The sequence below is a fragment of the Notamacropus eugenii genome, chromosome 4, assembly GCF_028372415.1.
Source record: "Notamacropus eugenii isolate mMacEug1 chromosome 4, mMacEug1.pri_v2, whole genome shotgun sequence".
Lineage (NCBI taxonomy): Eukaryota > Metazoa > Chordata > Mammalia > Diprotodontia > Macropodidae > Notamacropus > Notamacropus eugenii.
This window is the reverse complement of record NC_092875.1, coordinates 29,409,854-29,429,251: the sequence shown is the minus strand read 5'-3', so window position 1 is coordinate 29,429,251 and position 19,398 is coordinate 29,409,854. Positions and strand designations below refer to the sequence as shown.

At 39.8% G+C, this 19,398-nt stretch overlaps 1 protein-coding gene across 6 annotated transcripts in view; it reads right to left on the bottom strand.

Moving 5' to 3' along the window:
* The window catches only part of MED13L (mediator complex subunit 13L), a 415,471-nt gene that overhangs the window by 346,864 nt on the left and 49,209 nt on the right, over positions 1-19,398 (bottom strand). For 2 of the 6 annotated variants that reach the window (XM_072600338.1, XM_072600339.1), the window contains exon 1: positions 10,339-13,857. The exons of 2 other annotated variants lie outside the window; for them this stretch is intronic. In XM_072600338.1, the coding sequence (XP_072456439.1) occupies positions 10,339-10,461 (123 nt within the window). In that variant the 5' untranslated portion in view covers positions 10,462-13,857. Of the gene's footprint in view, positions 1-10,338; positions 13,858-19,398 lie in introns of those variants that run through there. 2 more of the 6 variants (XM_072600337.1, XM_072600341.1) reach the window with 2 other exon arrangements.

Below are 19,398 nucleotides of genomic sequence, written 5' to 3'. Positions count from 1 at the left end.
TTATTCCTCATCAGGGAAGGAAAAACTAGAAATCCTTTTTTAAGCTGGCTTTTTAAAAAGTATTTTATTTTCCAAGTTCTTTTTTGCTACATTTAATAACAAAAAACTCTGATTTTAGTTCAGAAAGTTGTTAATAAATTTGATTCATATTATGGTTTCGAACTATACATGGAGAGCAGAGCCAAGACGGCGGAGTGGAAGGACAGACCTGCTCTAGTTCTACCCCCATAGCCCATAAAATACCTGCAGAAATGACTCTAGAGAAATTCTAGAGCAGCAGAAGCCACAGTGAAAGAGATTTCCAGCCTAAGACAGCTTGGAAGGCCAACAGGAAAGGTCCATCACCTCAGGCTCAGAGCAGAGCTCTGTCCAGCCTGAGCCAGCGGCAAGGACAGGACTAGAGCAGGCTTCAGGGTGAGGGATCACGGGCAGCAGCTGCAGTTCCCATATTTCTCAGCCCAGAAATGCCAAAGACAACTACAAAGATCAGGAAGAAAGTTTTTTCACTTGAGTGAGAAGGGAGCCAGGTCAGGTCCCAGTGGCAGCAGGCACTGCTACAGCAATGCGCAGTTCTGGAGCCCTGGGCCTAAAGACTGAACTGGGTGGCTGATCTGGGTCTCAGTTTTGAGTGGCAGTCCTGGGGTGAGGAGAAGCACTGGCATGGTGGAGCTGGTGGAGGTTCTGGAGAGGGAATTCTACTTGCAAATACTAGGCAGAAAAGAGTGCTTGTGGGGGGGAGGGGTAGAGCAAAGAGATGCATTTACTCTAGGGCTCCCCCAACAGGCCACAAAATACCTGTAAAAAATGACACAACAAACTCTAGAGCAGCAGAAGCCACAGAACAACAGAGTGAAAGAGGTTTCCAGCCAAAGGGAACCTGGAAGGCTGACAGGAAAGGTCTGTCTCACAGGATGCTGAGCGGAGTCGAGCCCAGACCTGGTCACACGGCACTGGGAGAGACAGCACCTGAACAGACTTCTGGGGCAGAATCACCAGCAGCGAGGGTCACAGATCCCTCAACCCCCACAAGCTACAAAGAAAGCTCCAAAGGTCAGTGTGAGAGGGCTTTCCCAGCTGGGCAAGAGGGGAACAGGGTCCCCCCAGCACTGGCCCCAGGTGGCAGCAGCAGCAGCAGTGGGTGGCTACAATGGCCACGGTAGCAGCCTGGGTCCACTGTCCAGGCAGCTCAGCTTAAAGCCTCTGGGGGAACTGAGCAGCTGATCTGAACCTCAGCCCTCAGTGGCAGCCATGCCCCCACCCAAAGCCCCTAGGGGAACTGAGCAGCTGATCTGAATCTCAGCCTTGAGCATGGTACTGGGGGGAGGAGGAGCACTAGGACCCTCCTCTTGACAAAGGATTCAGAAGTCAAGTAACTGGCTAGGAAAATGCCCAAAAAAAGGAAAAAAAAAAATAAAACCACAGAAGTTACTTTCTTGGTGAACAGGTGTCTCCTTCCATCCTGTCACATGAGGAAGAACAAGGCATACTATCAGAGGAAGTCAAGACTTTTGCCTCCAGTACCTCCAAAATGAATATGAAATGGGCCCAGGCCATAGAAGAGCTTGAAATGCGAGTCAGCAGCTTGCTAAAAGAGAACCAAAAAAATGCTGAGGAAAATAACAACTTTAAAAATAGGCTAACTCAATTCACCTTCTGAAAGAGACCCAAAAAGAGAAATTCCTAGGAATACTGTGGCCAAATTCCAGAGTTCCCTGGTCAAGGAGAAAATATTGCAAGCAGCTAGAAAGAAACAATTCAACTATTGTGGAAATACAATCAGGATAATACAGCTTTTACATTAAGGGATCAAAGGGCTTGGAATAGGATATTCCAGAAATCAAAGGAATGGGGATTAAAACCAAGAATCACCTACCCAGCAAAACTGAGTATAATACTTCAAGGGAATAAATGGTCACTCAATGATATAGAGGACTATCAAGTATTCATGATGAAAAGACCAGAACTGAACAGAAAATTTGACTTTCAAACGCAAGAATCAAGAGAAGCATGAAAAGGTAAACAGGAAAGAGATATCATAAAAGACTTACTAAAGCTGAATTGTTCCTACATGGAAAGATAATATTTGTAATTCCTGAGACTTTTCTCAGTATTTGGGTAGGTGGAGGGATCACAGGATCACACACACACACACACACACACACACACACACACACACACACACACACACACAATACAGACAGAGAGCACAGGTTGAACTGAATCAGAAGAGATGATGCCCATAAAAAAATTAAATTAAATTAAGGGGTGAGAGAGGAAAATACTGGGAGGAGAAAGGGAGAAATGGAATGGGGCAGGCTATCACTCATAAAAGAGATAAGAAAAATCTTGTTCAATGGAGGAGAAAAGGGAGGAGGTGAGAGGGGAAAAGTGAAGCTTACTCTCTTCACATATGGCTTAAGAAGGGAATAACATGCTCAGTAAATTTGGCATGAAAATCTATCTTACACTATAGGAAAGTAGGGGAGAAGGGGACAAGGGGAGGTACAGGGAATGATAGAAGGGAGGGCAAATGGGAGAAGAGAGCAACTAGAAGTAAACACTTTTGGGAAGGGACAAGGTCAAATGAGAGAATAGAAAAAAGGAGGGGACAGGGTAGGATGGAGGGCAATATAGTTAGTCTTACACAACATGACTATTATGGAAGTCTTTTGCAAAATGACACATATATAGCCTATATTGAATTGCTTGCCTTCGCAGTGGGGATGGGGAGGGTGGGAGGGAGGGAGAGTTGGAATTCAAAATATTAGAAAAGAATTTTGAGAATTATTATTGCATATAACTGGGAAAGAAGAAATACAGGTAATGGGGTATAGAAATTTATCTTGCCCTACAAGAAATGAGAGAAGAAGGGGATAAGGGAAGGGTGGGGTATGATAGAAGGGAGGGTACACTGAGGGAAGGGACAATCAGAATGCAAGGTATTTTGGGGTGGGGGAGGGGAGAGATAGGGAGAAAAATTGGAACTCAAAATTTTATGGAAATGAATGTCGATATCTAAAAATAAATGAATAAATCAAAAAAGAAAAAAGAAAAAAAGCAGAGTACTTGTGGTTGCTCTCAGACCAGAGCGCAGGTCAGGAGAGGAGTAAACTCCTCTCCCTTGATTATGCCACCTTGGAGGAAATGAGAACTTACAGGTCCCCAGAGTGCACCCTCCACTTGACCAAGGACTCAAAAGTCAAGTAACTGGCTGGGAAAATGACCAAAAAAGGGGAAAAAATAAGACTACAGAAGTTTACTTTCTGGGTGAAAAGGTATTTTCTTCCATCCTTTCAGATGAGGAAGAACAAAGCATACTATCAGAGGAAGAACATCAAACACAAGGCTTCCACGTTCAAAACCTCCGGAAAAAAAAAAAATATGCAATGGTTTCAGGTCAAGTAAGAACTCCAAAAGGATTTTAAAAATCAAGTAAGAGAAGGAGGAAAAATTGGGAATAGAAATGAGAGCAATGCAAGAAAATCATGAAAAGCAAGTCAACAGCTTGCTACAGGAGACTCCAAAAAATGCTGAAAAAAGTAACACCTTCAAAAATAGACTAACCCAAATGGCAAAAGAGATACAAAAAGCCAATGAAGAGAAAAATGCTTTTAAAAAGCAGAATTGGTCAAGTGGAAAAGGAGGTTCAAAAGCTCACTGAAGAAAATAGTTCTTTAAAAATTAGAATGGAGCAGATGGAAGCTAATGACTTTATGAGAAACCAAGAAATTATAAAACAAAACCAAAAGAATGAAAAATTGAAGACAATGTGAAATATCTCACTGGAAAAACAACTGACCTGGAAAACGGATCCAGGAAAGACAATTTTAAAATTATTGGTCTACCTGAAAACCATGATCAAACAAAGAGCCCGGATATCATCCTCCAAGAAATTATCAAGGAAAACAGAGGGTAAAATAGAAATGGAAAGAATTCACCAATCACCTCCTGAAAGAGATCCCCAAAGGAAAACTCCTAGGAATACTGAACCCAGAGTTTCCAGGTCAAGGAGAAAGCAGCCAAAAAGAAACAATTTAAGTATTGTGGAAATATAATCAGGATAACACAGGATTTAGCAGCTTCTACACTAAGGGATAGGAGGGTTTGGAAAAAGATATTCCAGAGGTCAAATGGAGTTAGGATTAAAACCTCATTTCTCCCCTTTGCTATCCAGCAAAACTGAGTATAGTACTTCAGAAGAAAAATGGAATTTCAATGAAATAAGAGGACTTTCGAGCATTCTTGTTGAAAAGACCAGAACTGAATAGAAAATTTGACTGTCAAACACAAGAATCAAGAGAAACATGAAAAGGTAAACAGAAAAGAGAAGCCTTAAGGAACTCGTTAAAGTTGAACTGTTTACATTCCTACATGAAAAGATATTATTTGTAACTCATGAGACTTTTTTCAGTATTAGAGTAGTTAGAGGGAACAGATATATAGATATACAGATATATATACGTGTGTGTGTGTATGTATGTATGTAGGTGTGTATGGGTATGTATGTATGTGTATATTATATATGTGTAGGTATATATATGTGCATGCGTATATATGTATATGTATGTATATAGAAGGGGAGAGAGAGAAAGCGAAAGGAAGAGAGAGAGAGGGTACCAGGTAAGCTGAATATGAAGGGAGAATACCTAAAAAAATAAAATTTACCATTGAATGGAATGTACTAGGAGTAAGAGAAAGGGAGAGGTAGAATATAGCAAATCCTCTCACATATAAGAGGGAAGAAAGAGCTTCTACAATGGAGGAAAACAGGGGGGAGATGAAAGAAAATAATTGAGTCTTACTCTCATGGGATTTGGCTTAAGGAGGGAATAACACACACTCCATTGGGTATGGGAATCTATTTTACCCTGCAGGAAGGCAAGGGGGAAGGAGATAGGAGAGGGAAGATAATAGAAGGGACAGTAAATTGGGGAAAGGGATAATTAGAAGCAAACACTATTGTGGGAGGACAGGTCAAGGGAGAGAATGGAATAAATGAAGGACAGGCTAGGACAGAGGGAAATATGGTCAGTCTTTTACAACATAAATATTATGGAAGTGCTTTGCATTGTTACACATATATGACCTATATTGAATTGCTTGTTTTCTCAATGAGGGTGGGTGGGGAGGGAAGGAGAGAAATATGGAACTCAAAGCTTTAAGAATTAATGTCAAAAATTGTTTTAGCAATGTAACTGGAAATTAAGCTATTCAAGCAATAGAGTATAGAAATCTACTTTGCCCTACAGAAAAATAGAGGGGAAGCAGGATGGAAAAAGGGTGGGTAATAGAGGGGAGAACAGACTGGAGGAAGGAGTGGAAGGGGTACATGCTTTCTTGGGGTGAGGGGTGGGGAAAGATGAGGAGGAAATTTTGAATTGCAATTCTTGTGGAAGTGAATGTTAAGAATTGAAAAGTAAATAAATTATATATATTTTTTAAAGGAACTAGATATAGCCAATGTTAAATTTTCAAAAAATGAATGGGGAGAAAATTGCTCAAGAAAAATGAATGGGAAGAACTACATCAGAAATCCTAGAAGACCAGAGTAAGTATCACAATGTAATCAAAATTATGTGGCAAGTGAGATTCCTCTAAGTTGAAATTAATGTTTTGAACCCTGAAAAGACTTCGCAACCAAAAGAATACTGATTAGTTCCAGAAACCAACCATATTCAATGTTAAAAAATTACAACAATAACAGGTCTTAAGAAAATATGTTATAGAAAAACCAGGATGAACCATTAGAAGATTTTCATCTGTGACAAAGAGAAGATCAAATCCTGACTTCTTCACTAATAATAACCACACACTTACACAGTGTCTACTATGTGCCAGGCACTGTCCACATGCTTCATAAATTTCATCCGTTTTGATCTTCACAACAACCTAGTGAGGCAGGGACTGTCATTATCCATATCTTACAGGTGATGAAACGGAAGCAGAGGCGAACTGATGGGCTCAGAGTCATATACCCAGTAAGTATACTTGGATTTGAATTCAGTTCTTCCCAGCAGGACCCTGGGCTCTATCCACTACCTAGTGGCCTAATCTGCTGTTTTGTCCTTAGAAGACTGACTGAACCGTCCTGTGCCTCAGTCATCTCTGTACATGCACAGAAGGGCATGGGGAAACGAGGAGGCTAGGGAGCACGCTTTCAAGAATGGTGGGATGCCATATAATAGAAGCTCCCCGGCCTTCTCCCAGATACCTAGCCTCACTGCCTCTGTATTTGTTCTTTGGGTGAAAGGACTGGAGATACTGACCTTATGAAGGATCAAGAGAGTGAAACCTCTTCATGTAAAGTACTATCAATATTACTATTATTGCTGTACATGGTGCTGTTCAGTCATTTCAGTTGCACCCAACTTCACAACTCTAGTTGGGGTTTTCTTGGCCAAGACATTGGAATGGTTTGCCATTTCTTTCTCCAGCTCATTTTAAAGACAAGGAAACTGAGGCAAACAGGGTGACTTGTCCAGGGTCACACAAGTTAGTTAAGTGTCTGAGGCCTGATCTTAATTTTACCCATTCTGTCACCTAGCTGCCCTAAAGGTATAATATGAAATCAAATTCAAATTCCAAAATTCAAATGAATTCAAATTCCAAACTGAAAATATAGGATTAATCTAAAGTAATTACACTCTTTTATTTAAAGTCAAATGTATGTAGTCTCTTTAATCTTCAGGTCTGAACTACTACAAAGAAATTACAATTAACTAAATTGAATAATGCTTTTTTTTGCCATGTTAAGCAGTTCGGCAAATTGTGCAAATATTCCTGAGCCACTAGATGAACCTGGTGCCCAAGCAAAACATTAAACAGAAATATGGAGAAATTAGATACACTTCGGTATTCATTCAATTTTACCAGCATTTACTGAACACCAATAACATGTCAAGCAGGGTGCCGAGGTGCTATTTGTGTCTCCAGTAGCTCAGCCAGGGTGTGGGAAGGGTAGGACAGTGCACAGATGAATGGGAACACAATCAATACTAAGTACTTCCCAGCCCAGGAGGAAGACAAAGTAGCCACAAGTGGGGAAGGGAGTGAGTTGTGGTTGGAAGGAAGCTAGAGATTCCAACTGTGCCATTGACAGACTATTTGAAGAGGGAAATACTTGAAATAAACAGGTAACAAGACAAGGAATAAAACATTCAGCCAACAAGTCAACAAGCACTTACTAAGTGCCTACTATCAAGCAAGCAACTACTACTGGGAGGCACAGTGCTAAGTTCTGGGGATACAAAGAAAGGCAAAAGACAGGCCCTCCTACCTCCAGGAGATTAAAATTTAATGGAGAAGATAATGGAGATAACATCCATACAAAGCAAGCTCTAGATTACATAAATAATAGGTAATAACAGAGGCGCAGCACAGAAGGAGTTGGGAAAGGCTTCCTGTAGAAGGTGGTATTTTAGTTGGGACTCACAAGGAAGCCAAGCAGGTCAGCAGTCAGAGAGGACAGAAAGCATATCAGGTATGAGGGACAACCAGAGAGAATACGTGGAGCCAAGAGATGGAGGTGGCAACTAGGTGGCACAGTAGATGGAGCTCTGGGATCTGGAGTCAGGAAGACCTGAGTTCAAATCTGGCCTCAGACACTTTCTAGCTGTGTGGCCCTGGGCAAGTCATTTCACTCTGTTTGCCTCAGCTTCCTCATCTGTAAAATGGGCTGGAGAAGGAAATGACAAACCACTCCAATATCTCTGCCAAGAAAACCACCAATAGTTCACAAAGAGTCAGACATGACTGAACAACAAGAGATGGAGAGTCTTGTTCATGCCAGAAGGTCAGGGTCACTGGATCTGAAGTGTGGGAAGGCTGGAAAGGTAGGAGGGGGAACTAGGTCATGAAGGGCTTTGAACATCAAACAGAGAATTTTGTACTTAATCCTAGAGGCACAGGGAGGCACTGGAATTTATTGGGGGGGGGGGGGGGGAGAAGGGGGATTTGACAGGGTCGGATTGCTGCTTTAGGAAAATCCCTCTGGTGGCTGAAGAGTGGGCAGAGACTTGAGGCAGGCAGACCCATCAATAGTCCAGGCATGAGGTGATCTGCCTGGTCAGACCCAGAGTCCGAGGAAAGAAGGACATGTATACAAGAGAGGTTGCAGAGATGAAATCAACAGGCCTAGGTGAATGCTTGGCTACGTGGGTTAGGGGAGGAGGCTGCCGTGACTACTAGGTTTTAAGCCTGTGGGGCTGGGAGGATGGTGGTGCCCTGGATAGTACAGAGAAAGTATGGGGGAGGTGGGGTGTACTAGGTATCAGGCATCAGCCACGCCTGAGGGATACAAAGAAAGGAAAAAACAGCTTCTGCCCTCAAGGAGCTTAATGTAGGGTACAACATGCAAACAAGCTATATGGAGAACAAATATAAGATAATCAGCTGAGGAGGATCCTAGCTGGCACCGGGAAAGGTGAGACTTTAGTTAATATTTAGAGGTAACTAGAGAAACCATGGACAAAATGGAGGAGGGAGAGCATTCCAGGCATGGGGAACAAGTGATGAAAATGCTTGGAGTCAAATGAGTGTTCTGCTGGGGCAGAATCCAAGATGATCATGTAAAAGACTAGAAATACAGAAATGAGTCAGGTCATAAAGGTCCTGAACACTAACAGGACCTTACACTTCATCCTGGAGGGAATAAGGAGCCACTGCAGTTTACAAAGCAGTAAGAAGATCATTTTCCAAACTCCAGAGAGAATGCAATATACAGTGATGAGGGCCTGCATCATGGCAGTGGCAATGTCACAAGGGGAAAGATCTAGGACCTGGCAACAGACCAGATGGGGGTGCGGGGGAGCAGACCAATCAGATGAGTGGTGGGAATGGAAGGATGGTGACACCCTACAGTCAGTACCAAGAAAGTTAGGAGGAAGGGGGAGCTTTAGGGGAGAGAGAATGAGTTCAAACTGGGATATGATCATGATCAGTTTAAGGTATCTATGGGACATCCGGATATCCAACTGGCTGTTAAAGAGATGAAATTAGAGGTCAGGACTGGATAAAAGAGACTGAGAGGTAATAGTCAGACAGGTAGGAAAGAGAACTAGGAGAGAGCAGTGTCACAAAAACCTAGAGAAAAGAGGGTATCAAGAACATGAGCAAGGGTATCTAAGTCTACAAAGAAGTTAAGAAGGATGATGCTTGAGAAAAGGCCATTTGATTTAATAATTTAAAAAACCATAGGTAACTGTGGAGAGAACACATCTCACAGGCACAACCTGGAATAAAAGCAACAGATAATTTTCTAAGGGATAAGAGAGGAATTTGTTGTTTACTTGTCTTAGGATTTCTGAGAAATTTTAACTTAATCAACTGATAGAAGTTCTTTCACTTTGAACTGTCCAGAACAGTATGATTAAACAAGATGCAAACCGAGGATAAACAGAAGATATCTTCAACAACATAAAATTAATTCAGATTTATTTATATCAGTGTTTTAATGTCCTGCCTTTTGCAAAGAAGATGCTGTTGACTTACAATCACCAAGTCAAAAGCTTTAAAATACTTTTTTCCATTAATGGCAATTAATTTACATTGACCCGTAGATGCTAGCTCACCCAGTTCCCTTGTGACCAATAACATACATCTGTCAAGAAGAATTCTCAGGGTTAGAGGTACAGTCTGCAGTCATGAAGAAAGAAAAGCTACCTAGCTATTATTATTATTAATAGCTAGCATTTATATTAGTGCCTTAAGGTTTGCAAAGCACTTTAGAAATATGACCTCATTTTCTACTCACAACATAACTGAGAAGCACATGCTGTTATTATCATATTCATTCTACAGATGAATAAAACTGAAGCAGTTTGAGGTGAAATGGCTTATCCAGACTCAGAGCCAGCAGATACCGGAGGGTACATTTGAACCCAGGACTTCCAGACTCCAGGCCTCCACTGAGGCACCAGTTGCCTCTAAATCTACACAACATATGAAACTCTGAGCCAGAATTCGCGGTCCCAGACTTGTCAGCGCCGCTTGCTGTGGCCTGGGTGCCTTCTAAGGCACTTTCCAGCTGTAAACATTTGAAGGTGACCCAAGGACAATTCTGTTCACTTCTTTAAGTCTCAGTTCCTCTACTTTCCATGCAAAGAGGTTGAAAAAAACCTTTCTGGTCTTGACCATATGAAACGGTTCTGATCCTATGAGCTTCATGTAATTGCTTTGGTCTTAACAGCACAGGATCCTACCCAACTTTCCAGCAACCAAGTTTCAGCAGGACAGAATATGTCTCCCTGCTTCATTCTCTTCTGCACAAAAACTCCACCAAGCCCATGAACTTCTCCTGACACACTTGCCAAATACAGATACAAAACAACACATACTCACATTCTCTGGCAACACGTAATGCCAAAATACACGTATACACCCATGGCTCCCACTCCAGTTTTGGCCGCATTTTCTTGAGAAGTCCTTACTGAGGGAGAATATTAATCTCCTTCCCCTCTGCATTCATTCATTCATTCCCTCTGCATCTTTCACCAGAGACTCGAAAAGTGCTTTGGTTTAAAGTGACCGGTTAAAGCTCCTGGTGCAGTCCTACACACTGCCAGGTTCACCTAGGGAGTCCGGAGGCAGATAAAAATCCAGAAGAATCTCAGGCCTCTCCAGGCAGGAGCTCTGACCATGGGGAGATGACATCATAGCACTGTTAAAAAGCTGGAGAAGATAGCCGCAGAGATGCCCTTAAAAGGCCAAACTCCTCAACCAGCAAGCAAGCTTTCTGCCTCATCTCACATTGCTCAACTTCTCATAATTTAATTTGTATAACAGTTACCTCTATACAAGTCATATCTTGCCAATTAAACTGTAAACTCCTTCAGAGAAGCAACTGATCTCTATAATCCCAGATATCAGCATAGGGCTTAAACATAGTAGGTGTGCTATAAGCATGTGCTGTTTGCTGAGCTAGCTAGCTACAGGCAAATAGATCATGTCAGAAAAAGTCAAAATATTTTTTAGTGTAACCTTAAATAAACATGACTAACAACTCGAAAAGAGATAACTGTTTTATATTAGAAAGTAGACAATATTTTAAAGAAATGATTTATTTTTATAATATTCCAGTTACATCAGAAAGTAGATAATGATTTGGTTACTGTATTTAACAAAATTATCTTGTGAAAAAGGTTGTGAAGTCACTGGGAGGTGAATGCTATAAAGGAGTGGGGAGGTGAAATGGGAGAAGAGAATGCTCATTTAACCTCTCTGGGGCTCAGCTTCCTTAACTAAGGTAGCTGACTTTAGATTTTCCCTAAAGTCCCTTCCAAAGCTAAATTGTATAATCCTATTAAAACAACTTCTACCACCAATATTTAACTTGTTTTATTTCTGTCAAATGAATAAAAATGTTGAGGAATATGCACAAAATATGGGTCAGGAAGAAAAAATAACAGAGGCTAAAGACTTGTGTCTCAGAAGCTTAAAATCTTTATTTCATCAATACTTTATTCTAGAAATGAATCAATTGAATAATACTACCGAAAATACATATAATTGATTATATTTTAATAGATCTGAAAAGATTCACTATGGATGTGGTAAAGTCAGCCTTGAATCAGTTATCTCACTATAGTCAGACCATTAACTTGTCATACAATTTTTAAAAACTCAAATCTGAAGTATCTGAACAAGTAATTGATCATGAAAAATGAGTAATTGACAGGAAAAATGACAGGCACCAATTTTAATAATTTACACATTAGTTTAACTAGTGTAGATCAGTCACCATAACACGAAGAACCAAAAAGCCTAAAAAGCAACTTAATCAACAAAAACTTGATTTCTTTGCCAAGTGAACAGAGATAGGCAGCCAAAGACAATACCAGTTTAGAATACACTTATTTGCAAAATCCTTCCCAAAAATCACAAGCTCATAGAAGTAGAGCTAGAAGGAATGTTGATAGTCATCTAGTCCTATTCCTTCATTTTACAAATGAGAACAGTGAGGCGCAGAGCGATAGGATGGCTTCCCCAAGGTCATAAAAAGGCTATGATTATAAGAAATACTATTTTATAAAGTTTGAGAAAGTAAGTGGAGTAAAATCAGCTTTTAAAAAGTTTGGCAAGGGAATCAACTAATAAGCAAAGTGAGTTAACTCATGGGCATTTTAAAAAATTTTTTAAATTTTTCATTCTTATGAAAATAGGAAGACAACAGAAGAAAAATAGAAAATATCTGCAAAATATTTTATGACATTTTTTCACCTTCAAGAACAATCCCAGGTGGTCTGACAGAGGAGGCAGAAATGGCACCAAACAGAAAAAAAGCTTGGAAAAGCAGCCAGATTGGACCACATATACATAAAATGAAATCTGTGCTGAAGCTGCATAATTAGGAGAGCATAAAAGAGTGAATCCAGAAGGAATAGGTACCAAAGACATGGTGATAATTTCATCTATACAAAAGCTCCATGAGATTCCTCAGGATCTGCATTGAGGGAAGGCTCAGTGGAGTCAGGAGGGAGCAGGCTTTTGCAATCACTGCTTTACCATGGGTTATGTTCTTTGTTTTCTAGCATTTGATGAAAGATATAGTGAAGACGAGATCCTCCTGGGCTTATTTGTCAAATATTAATTTTATTTTGATTTGGTAAAATAAAATGCCACCTTAAAAGAATTCTTCCCACAAAATAACTCCCACCCATACATCAAAATCATTCAAGTTTCCCTGAAAGATGTAACAGAAATAGCCTTATTCAACAATCACTATGACATTAAACATCAAGTAAGGCATAAAACAGGGTGATATACGCTCACCAAAAGTATTCAAGTATCACTGTAATGGAGAAGATTTGTATAAAGTCCAAATTTAAAAGAGATTCCCTGTGAATGGTGAAGTCTCATTTCCTATTTGCTGGTGACATGGTGCTATTTGAATCAAGTCTTCGAAGCACTGCAGATCCTCCTGGAAGAGATTCATAACCACTCAAACAAGTTTGGCCTGACCATGCACGTAGGAAAAACTAAGTCTATGAATAACATCTACTGTCCAAATTTTGACATATGGTTAGATGGCCAACCTACAGAGCTTATCCATCAGTGTGTATGTATATGCATACGTGTGTTATGTATACATATGTATGTGGATATGTACGTATATATGACAGACAGTACAAATGGATAATGAATGAGTTGGCCTCATAATTAAACAAGAGGAGGAAAGGAAACTGGATGTCTTTGAAAAATTGCCAAGTTCCTTCTGTGACCCAAACTTCTCCCAGAAACAAAGATCTATGTTTTAATACTAACATTCTACTAGTGTTCTTACATAGCCAAGGCATGAAGCAGAAAAATCTCCAAAGAAATGAAAATTCATATCACATAAACAGCAAAAATGAGGTATATGGGCAGGAGGTTGAGCCACCTCCAAAGAAAATTTCAAAAAAGAAAAGGTGCAAAAAATATTGGGGAAATGTTTGATAAAAAGAGAAAATGGGCTACTCATGTAGCAACTACCAATGGCAGGTCAAGAGCCCCCGGGGGGGAGGGGGGGGTTAGGGTGAAGGGAGGAAACACACTGCCTAGGTACAGGAACCCCAAAGGCTAAAGAGATAGTTGAGAACAACCTCCCCACCAGCCCCTCATCACTGCAAAAAGCAGCAAATGCTGATTCAGCCCAGCTGGGAAAGGAAAGGATGAAAGCCCAAAGTCCCTGGGGTAACTACTGAGCCCTCCAAGGCTACTTCGCTTAAGGTCCAGGCTGGTGAACATGGAATCACTCCAGGTGAAGGGAGACCAGGGCAACTCTGCAACTTGGACCAGAAAGTCAAAAAGTCAGATGTAGGTGGAAAAAAGGGCTGAAATTCCCAAATTTTTAAAAAGAGAAAAGCTAAAAACAAAACAAAAAAAAACCCAAGAGTACAAATAGATAAATCCAGAGAGAAGATTCTAAAATTAAAAGGAATGTAAGTACGAAGTCCTAAAAAAGTATATAAACATTACAAGAAAAAGGAACCAATGTTTGATTAAATATAGAGAGCATGCATGGATTTCAAGAATTCTTCAACAGAAAAATGAAATCCATTAGAAAAAAAATGTCATTTAATATAGCCAAAAATGTGTTAATGCAGAAATTAGCTCATTTCTCTTTTTTTTAATGAATACACAATGGAGAGTTTTTCCAAAGAAGGAAAAGAGAGATTAATATATTTAGAATACAAAAATTCTTAAATGGGGGAACATCTTGGGGGGAAAAAATAGCAAAAGGTGAAAATGTTAAAAGAACAAACAATCTGTACATTAGTCAAAGCCATTAACCTTAAATATAGATATGCACAGAGACAACTTAAGAATCACAATCTGAAAACATGACAAATCAAAAGACCTGACCACCATCAAATATTAATTAAAAATTTTAAATAAAATCCTTGCAAAAAAGAATAACAATTTATCCAAGAAATTATCCCCTATATATTTTATTTATACCAGGGATATTACGATGGCTCATCATAAGAAAACAATATAATTAATCAAATTTTTAAAAAAAATTTGAAAATCATATTATATCAATAACTACAGATAAAGCCTGCGACAAATTATAGCACTTACTTATAATAAAAAACCCTACGAAGAATAAGTATAAAATATGATTTAAAGTATTTATCTAGAACCAAAAGCTAGCATTATTTACCATATATACAAAAGCTTCTCAATAAATATAAAAGCAAAGCAAGGATGTTCCCTTTACATGGTGTTATTTGATGAAGTTCTAGAAAGTTTCCAACAAAGAAAGAAAGTAACAGCATAAAGATAGCCAAAAAGGACAAAATTACTTTCATTTGCTGATGCCATGACAATCTACTTTAAAAAACATTAGGGAATCAGCAGAGAAATTAATGTAGATAATTAACAGCTTCAATAAGTAGGCTACAAAATAAACCCACAAAAATCAACAATATTTCTATATAGTAATGACAAAATCCACGGCAAGAATAAACCCCTTTCAAAATAACTATGAAAGGTATAAGATATCTTAGAGTTACAGTCAATATTTGTGTAAAATGAATAAATGAGAAAGCATTTATTAAGTATTGTGAAGCACTGTGTGGAGGACTAGGGATACGATTACAAAATCAACTCTATAGAGTTCAAAACTATTTCAAGAAAAAACAAATAACAGATATTTGCTGCTCATGGTTGGGCTTTGCCAATATAATAAGAATGACAATACTACATTAGAAAGTAGTAACTGTCAAAATCAATACTCGTTCAAGTTGATCAACAGAAAAGACTAGCCAAGGAAGAATCAGAGAAGTATATAACCTCAATAAACCTGAAAATAGAATTTACCTAGGTAAGTCTTCCCTGTTTGATATTAAGTACTGGGGAACATGGAAAACAGTTTGGAAGAAATTAGATTTAGACCAGTGTCTTAAGTGAGATAACATATACACAGCCATTAGAACTTTAAAAGCACTACTGTCATCTCATACCAGTGACATCAAAGTCAAATAGAAACAACTACACATAAGGATCCCAGTAGGTGCATACTGGCTTAGAAAACTACATATTAACATTAACTGTTTTACTACATTTTTATTCATTTTGCAAAATATTTCCCAATGACATTTTAATCTGGTTCAGGCCTCCCACATGGACCACATATTTGACACCTCTGTCTTATACCAATAATAAATTCAAAATTGATGACCCAAATGTTAAAGATAATTTTACTAAAAATTTAGATTATAAGTAGATCAGGTACCTTTCACAGCTGTCTAAAGAATAATTTCTTAGCAAATAAAGGATACATGATTCAAAAAAGATAAAACTGATAATTTCAGTTACATGAAATTGAAAAGTGTTTCCATGAACAAAATCAATAGAACTAGAATAAAAATAAAAGAAATGATGGGTTAGGGAGCAAAGAATCTCTGAGAAGTGTTTAAAAGCAAAACATATAAACAACTAAGGGAACATATAAAACCACAAGTCATTCTCCAATAAATATGTGGTTAAAAAACAAAAATACGCAATCTTCAAAAAAATTTTAAAACATCAACAACCATGCCAAAAAAAAAAAAACTGCCCCAAGTTAATATTAAAAAGGAAATGCAAATCAAAAGAACTCAGGGGTTTCAGCAAACTGGCAAAAATGACAAAAGATGGGCATTTATTAAGAGCACTATGAAATAATTCAACCAATCTAGAAACACTATGGCATTATGCAGAGAGAGTGACGAAAATGCTCATTCTCTGACTCAAGAGATTTTACTGCCAGAAATATGCCCCCCCACAAAGAGGTTAAAGACAAAAGGAAAGATCCCCATATGCACCAAAATATTTATAGTGGTCATTTTTGTACTAGCAAAGAACTGAAACCAAAGCAGATACCTGTCATTTGGGAATGACTAAACAAAGGGTGGTACTTTAATACAACATAATATAGTGTTATAAGAAAAAAAGGAAACAGAGACTGATGTACGGTAAGTAGAACAAAGAAAACAATACACATAATGCTTCCAAAAATATAAATGGGAAAACACAACGTAGGGCCCACCTACTCTGGGGTTCCTGCATGGTGATCATAACAATTCTGCCTCTTCATTACCTGGATCCTTCCCCCCACCTTGGGGCTGCTTAATTAGCCCATCAGAACCTAAAAGCCCAGTTTCCACCCTCCCACCCCCACCGCTATGATCAATCAATAATATCCCCCAAACTCCTGCTGGGGGATGGGGCTGATTTGGTCATCAGGCCTTGGATATGCCTAATCCCTCCACAAATAGGGAAAAGTGAGGGCTGCCCAGCCCCCATGTAGTCCTAAGTACATCCCTTTGACCAAGGCATCTCTTCTTACTGAGTTGTTGCCTCTTGCATGTGCCCCCTCTTCCATAGGTCTCAGTGCTTCATGAGTGCCTTCTGAGAATTCCCCCTGACATACTGGTCATACTGTTTTTGGTTCTGGCTGTAGTGGGGGCGGCTGAGGTGGTGACAGCAGGAGCAGCCACAAGAAGGAGGCCAATGGACTAAGAGCGCACAATACTAACGACAACCTCAACGCAAAATTCAGAGAGAGAAAGGTCAGTTTGCAGCGAACATTGAGCCCAGAGAAGGTGCTAAGAGAACACAAGGAAAATCGCAGTCTCTGGGAGGCCCAGCCCCTGTCCCCCACCCATGAAATGATGTACTGCCTTTGCAGGACTCTCAGCACTTCTAAAATGATGGGCTGCCGTCTGAATGGCCCCAGAGCACCTGACTCCCACCTCAGCTCAGGCTCTGCTGAAGCAGCCTCCTGATTGGTCTTCCTGCCTCAAGTCTCACAGATGGGACCTTGTTACTCTCCTTCTCAAACAATCAGAGTCCCTGCCTCCCACTTCCTTTAGGATAAAATAATGAATTGTTTAACCTTAAAAACCCTTCACATCCTGACCCCAGCCTCACTGGACCTCAAGCCCCCTCATATTCCACTTCCCAAGCCTGGGCCATTGCTCTTCCTGGTACTCACTGCCAGAATGTCAGCCTTCTTCACCTCTACGTCAGGGAGGCTCTCTCAGTCTTCCTTTAAGACAGAGCTCAAACACTACTTTCTCTATGAAGTCTTTCCTCATTCCCCCCACTAAACAGCAGCAGTACCCTCCCCTTCCAGACTACCCTGTATTTAACTACTTTGTATTTCTTGACATTATCTGTATCTTTATCCTATAAATACTTATACAACTACTTTGTGTTGGATTTGGAATATAGGCTCTTTTCTAGGCCAGCCCCTAAGTTTCTGTCATCAGCCCAAGGCACATGTCAGACACCTAGCAGGTGCTCCATAAATTCCTGTTGATTGTCAACAAAGAAAAAAGGAAGGTTAGGTGTGGGAATTAAAGGAGAGAAGAATGTCAAGTGACATTGAAAATGCTCAGAGGAGAGCAGACAGGGACAAAGACAAGCAGGGCACTTATTTTGTTCTCAGATTACGTCCAGTATCAACTTAAAAAAACTTCATGTAACAGAAGTTCAGTTTCATACACAATACTCTGTTATTTGTATACAAAAATATTTATGCTTATGAAGCATAAAAAGGAAACTTTCAAAACGAATGTAATAAAACAAAAACCTCACCTAATAATACCCAGCTGTCCCATGTAAAATTTTAAAAAATAAAAAGAATCTGCTATTGACTGAGAAGTTCTCCAAATGGTCCATTTGCAAGTGACACTAGAACACTACAGAAAACTCTCGGTGAATTGCACAGAAATCTGAAAAAGATCAGGCCAGCCATCTACTCAGATAGAAAGTGGATGAAAAAGTGTTGTATTGCCCGACCTGAGTGAAGCTCCATGCTGGAAGCTCTGGCCACCAGCACCAGCACCTGAGGTGGATCAGGTCCCTGGACAAGGAGCCAGGAGTAGAGCAGCGGAAAAGAAAGAGACCGAACTGGACAGATAACACCTAGAAAATTCCATGGCTTTTCAAAGATCCTGAATTGAGCATTACCACAAAAGCCCGTGCTTTTACCAACATGCTCTCAGAAGTGCTGAATATAGCTGTGTCCCAGAACACCACAATCACACATCTCAGGAGAATACAAAATTTCACATAGTCTCAAGGTCAATGTAAGAGAAATGGAGGGAGGGGAGAAGTGTAATAAGGGAAAGAAATGTATTGTTCAGTCATTTGTGACTGTGACCCCATTTGGGGTTCTCTTGGCAAAGATACTGGAGTGGTTTGCCATTTCCTTCTCCAGCTCATTTTACAGATGAGGAAAGTGAGGTGAACAGGGAAAGAAGAAACATAACTAAGTAAACTTCCAAAGGTCTTTCCCTGTCTGAAGTTAGCATAGGATACATTTTTTGAGAGCATATATGACAAGGAGTTGGGCTACTGATGTTGGTAGTCATACCTCAGGGAAGAAATTTTCTAGACTTTGTCCCTGTCCCTAGACCCTGGGAAAGATAATCTACCCATTTTCAGGATTGCCTCAACCTTTGATTACATAGTATGTCAAATTTCACCTCTCTGAACAGTCCACTCCGTTTTTACTCTGCTCTATTTGTTATCACTATTTTTCCGACCTCAAATCTAAATTTGCCCCTTTGTAACTCCCCCAGCACCTTCCTTCCCACCTCTCATCTCTCCCTGCCCCAGGGTCAAATGGAACAAGGTCAGTTCCTCTTCTACACAGCACCCCTTCAAATAGTGTCTGTCTCCTCTAGTCTCATCTCAGGATTCCATGATCTCTTCATACAGCATGAACTCAAGACCCTTTATCATTGTGGCTACTCTCTTTTGGACACTCAAGCTTACCAGTGTCCTTCTTAAACCACTGTGCCCAGAAACAAACACTCAACTCCATACCCAGATCTTTTGTTTTTCAGAACTGCTATTCATGCATGCCTTCCCCATCCTTTATTTGTGAGGTTGGCTGGTTGTTTTTCACTCAAATGAAAGACGACA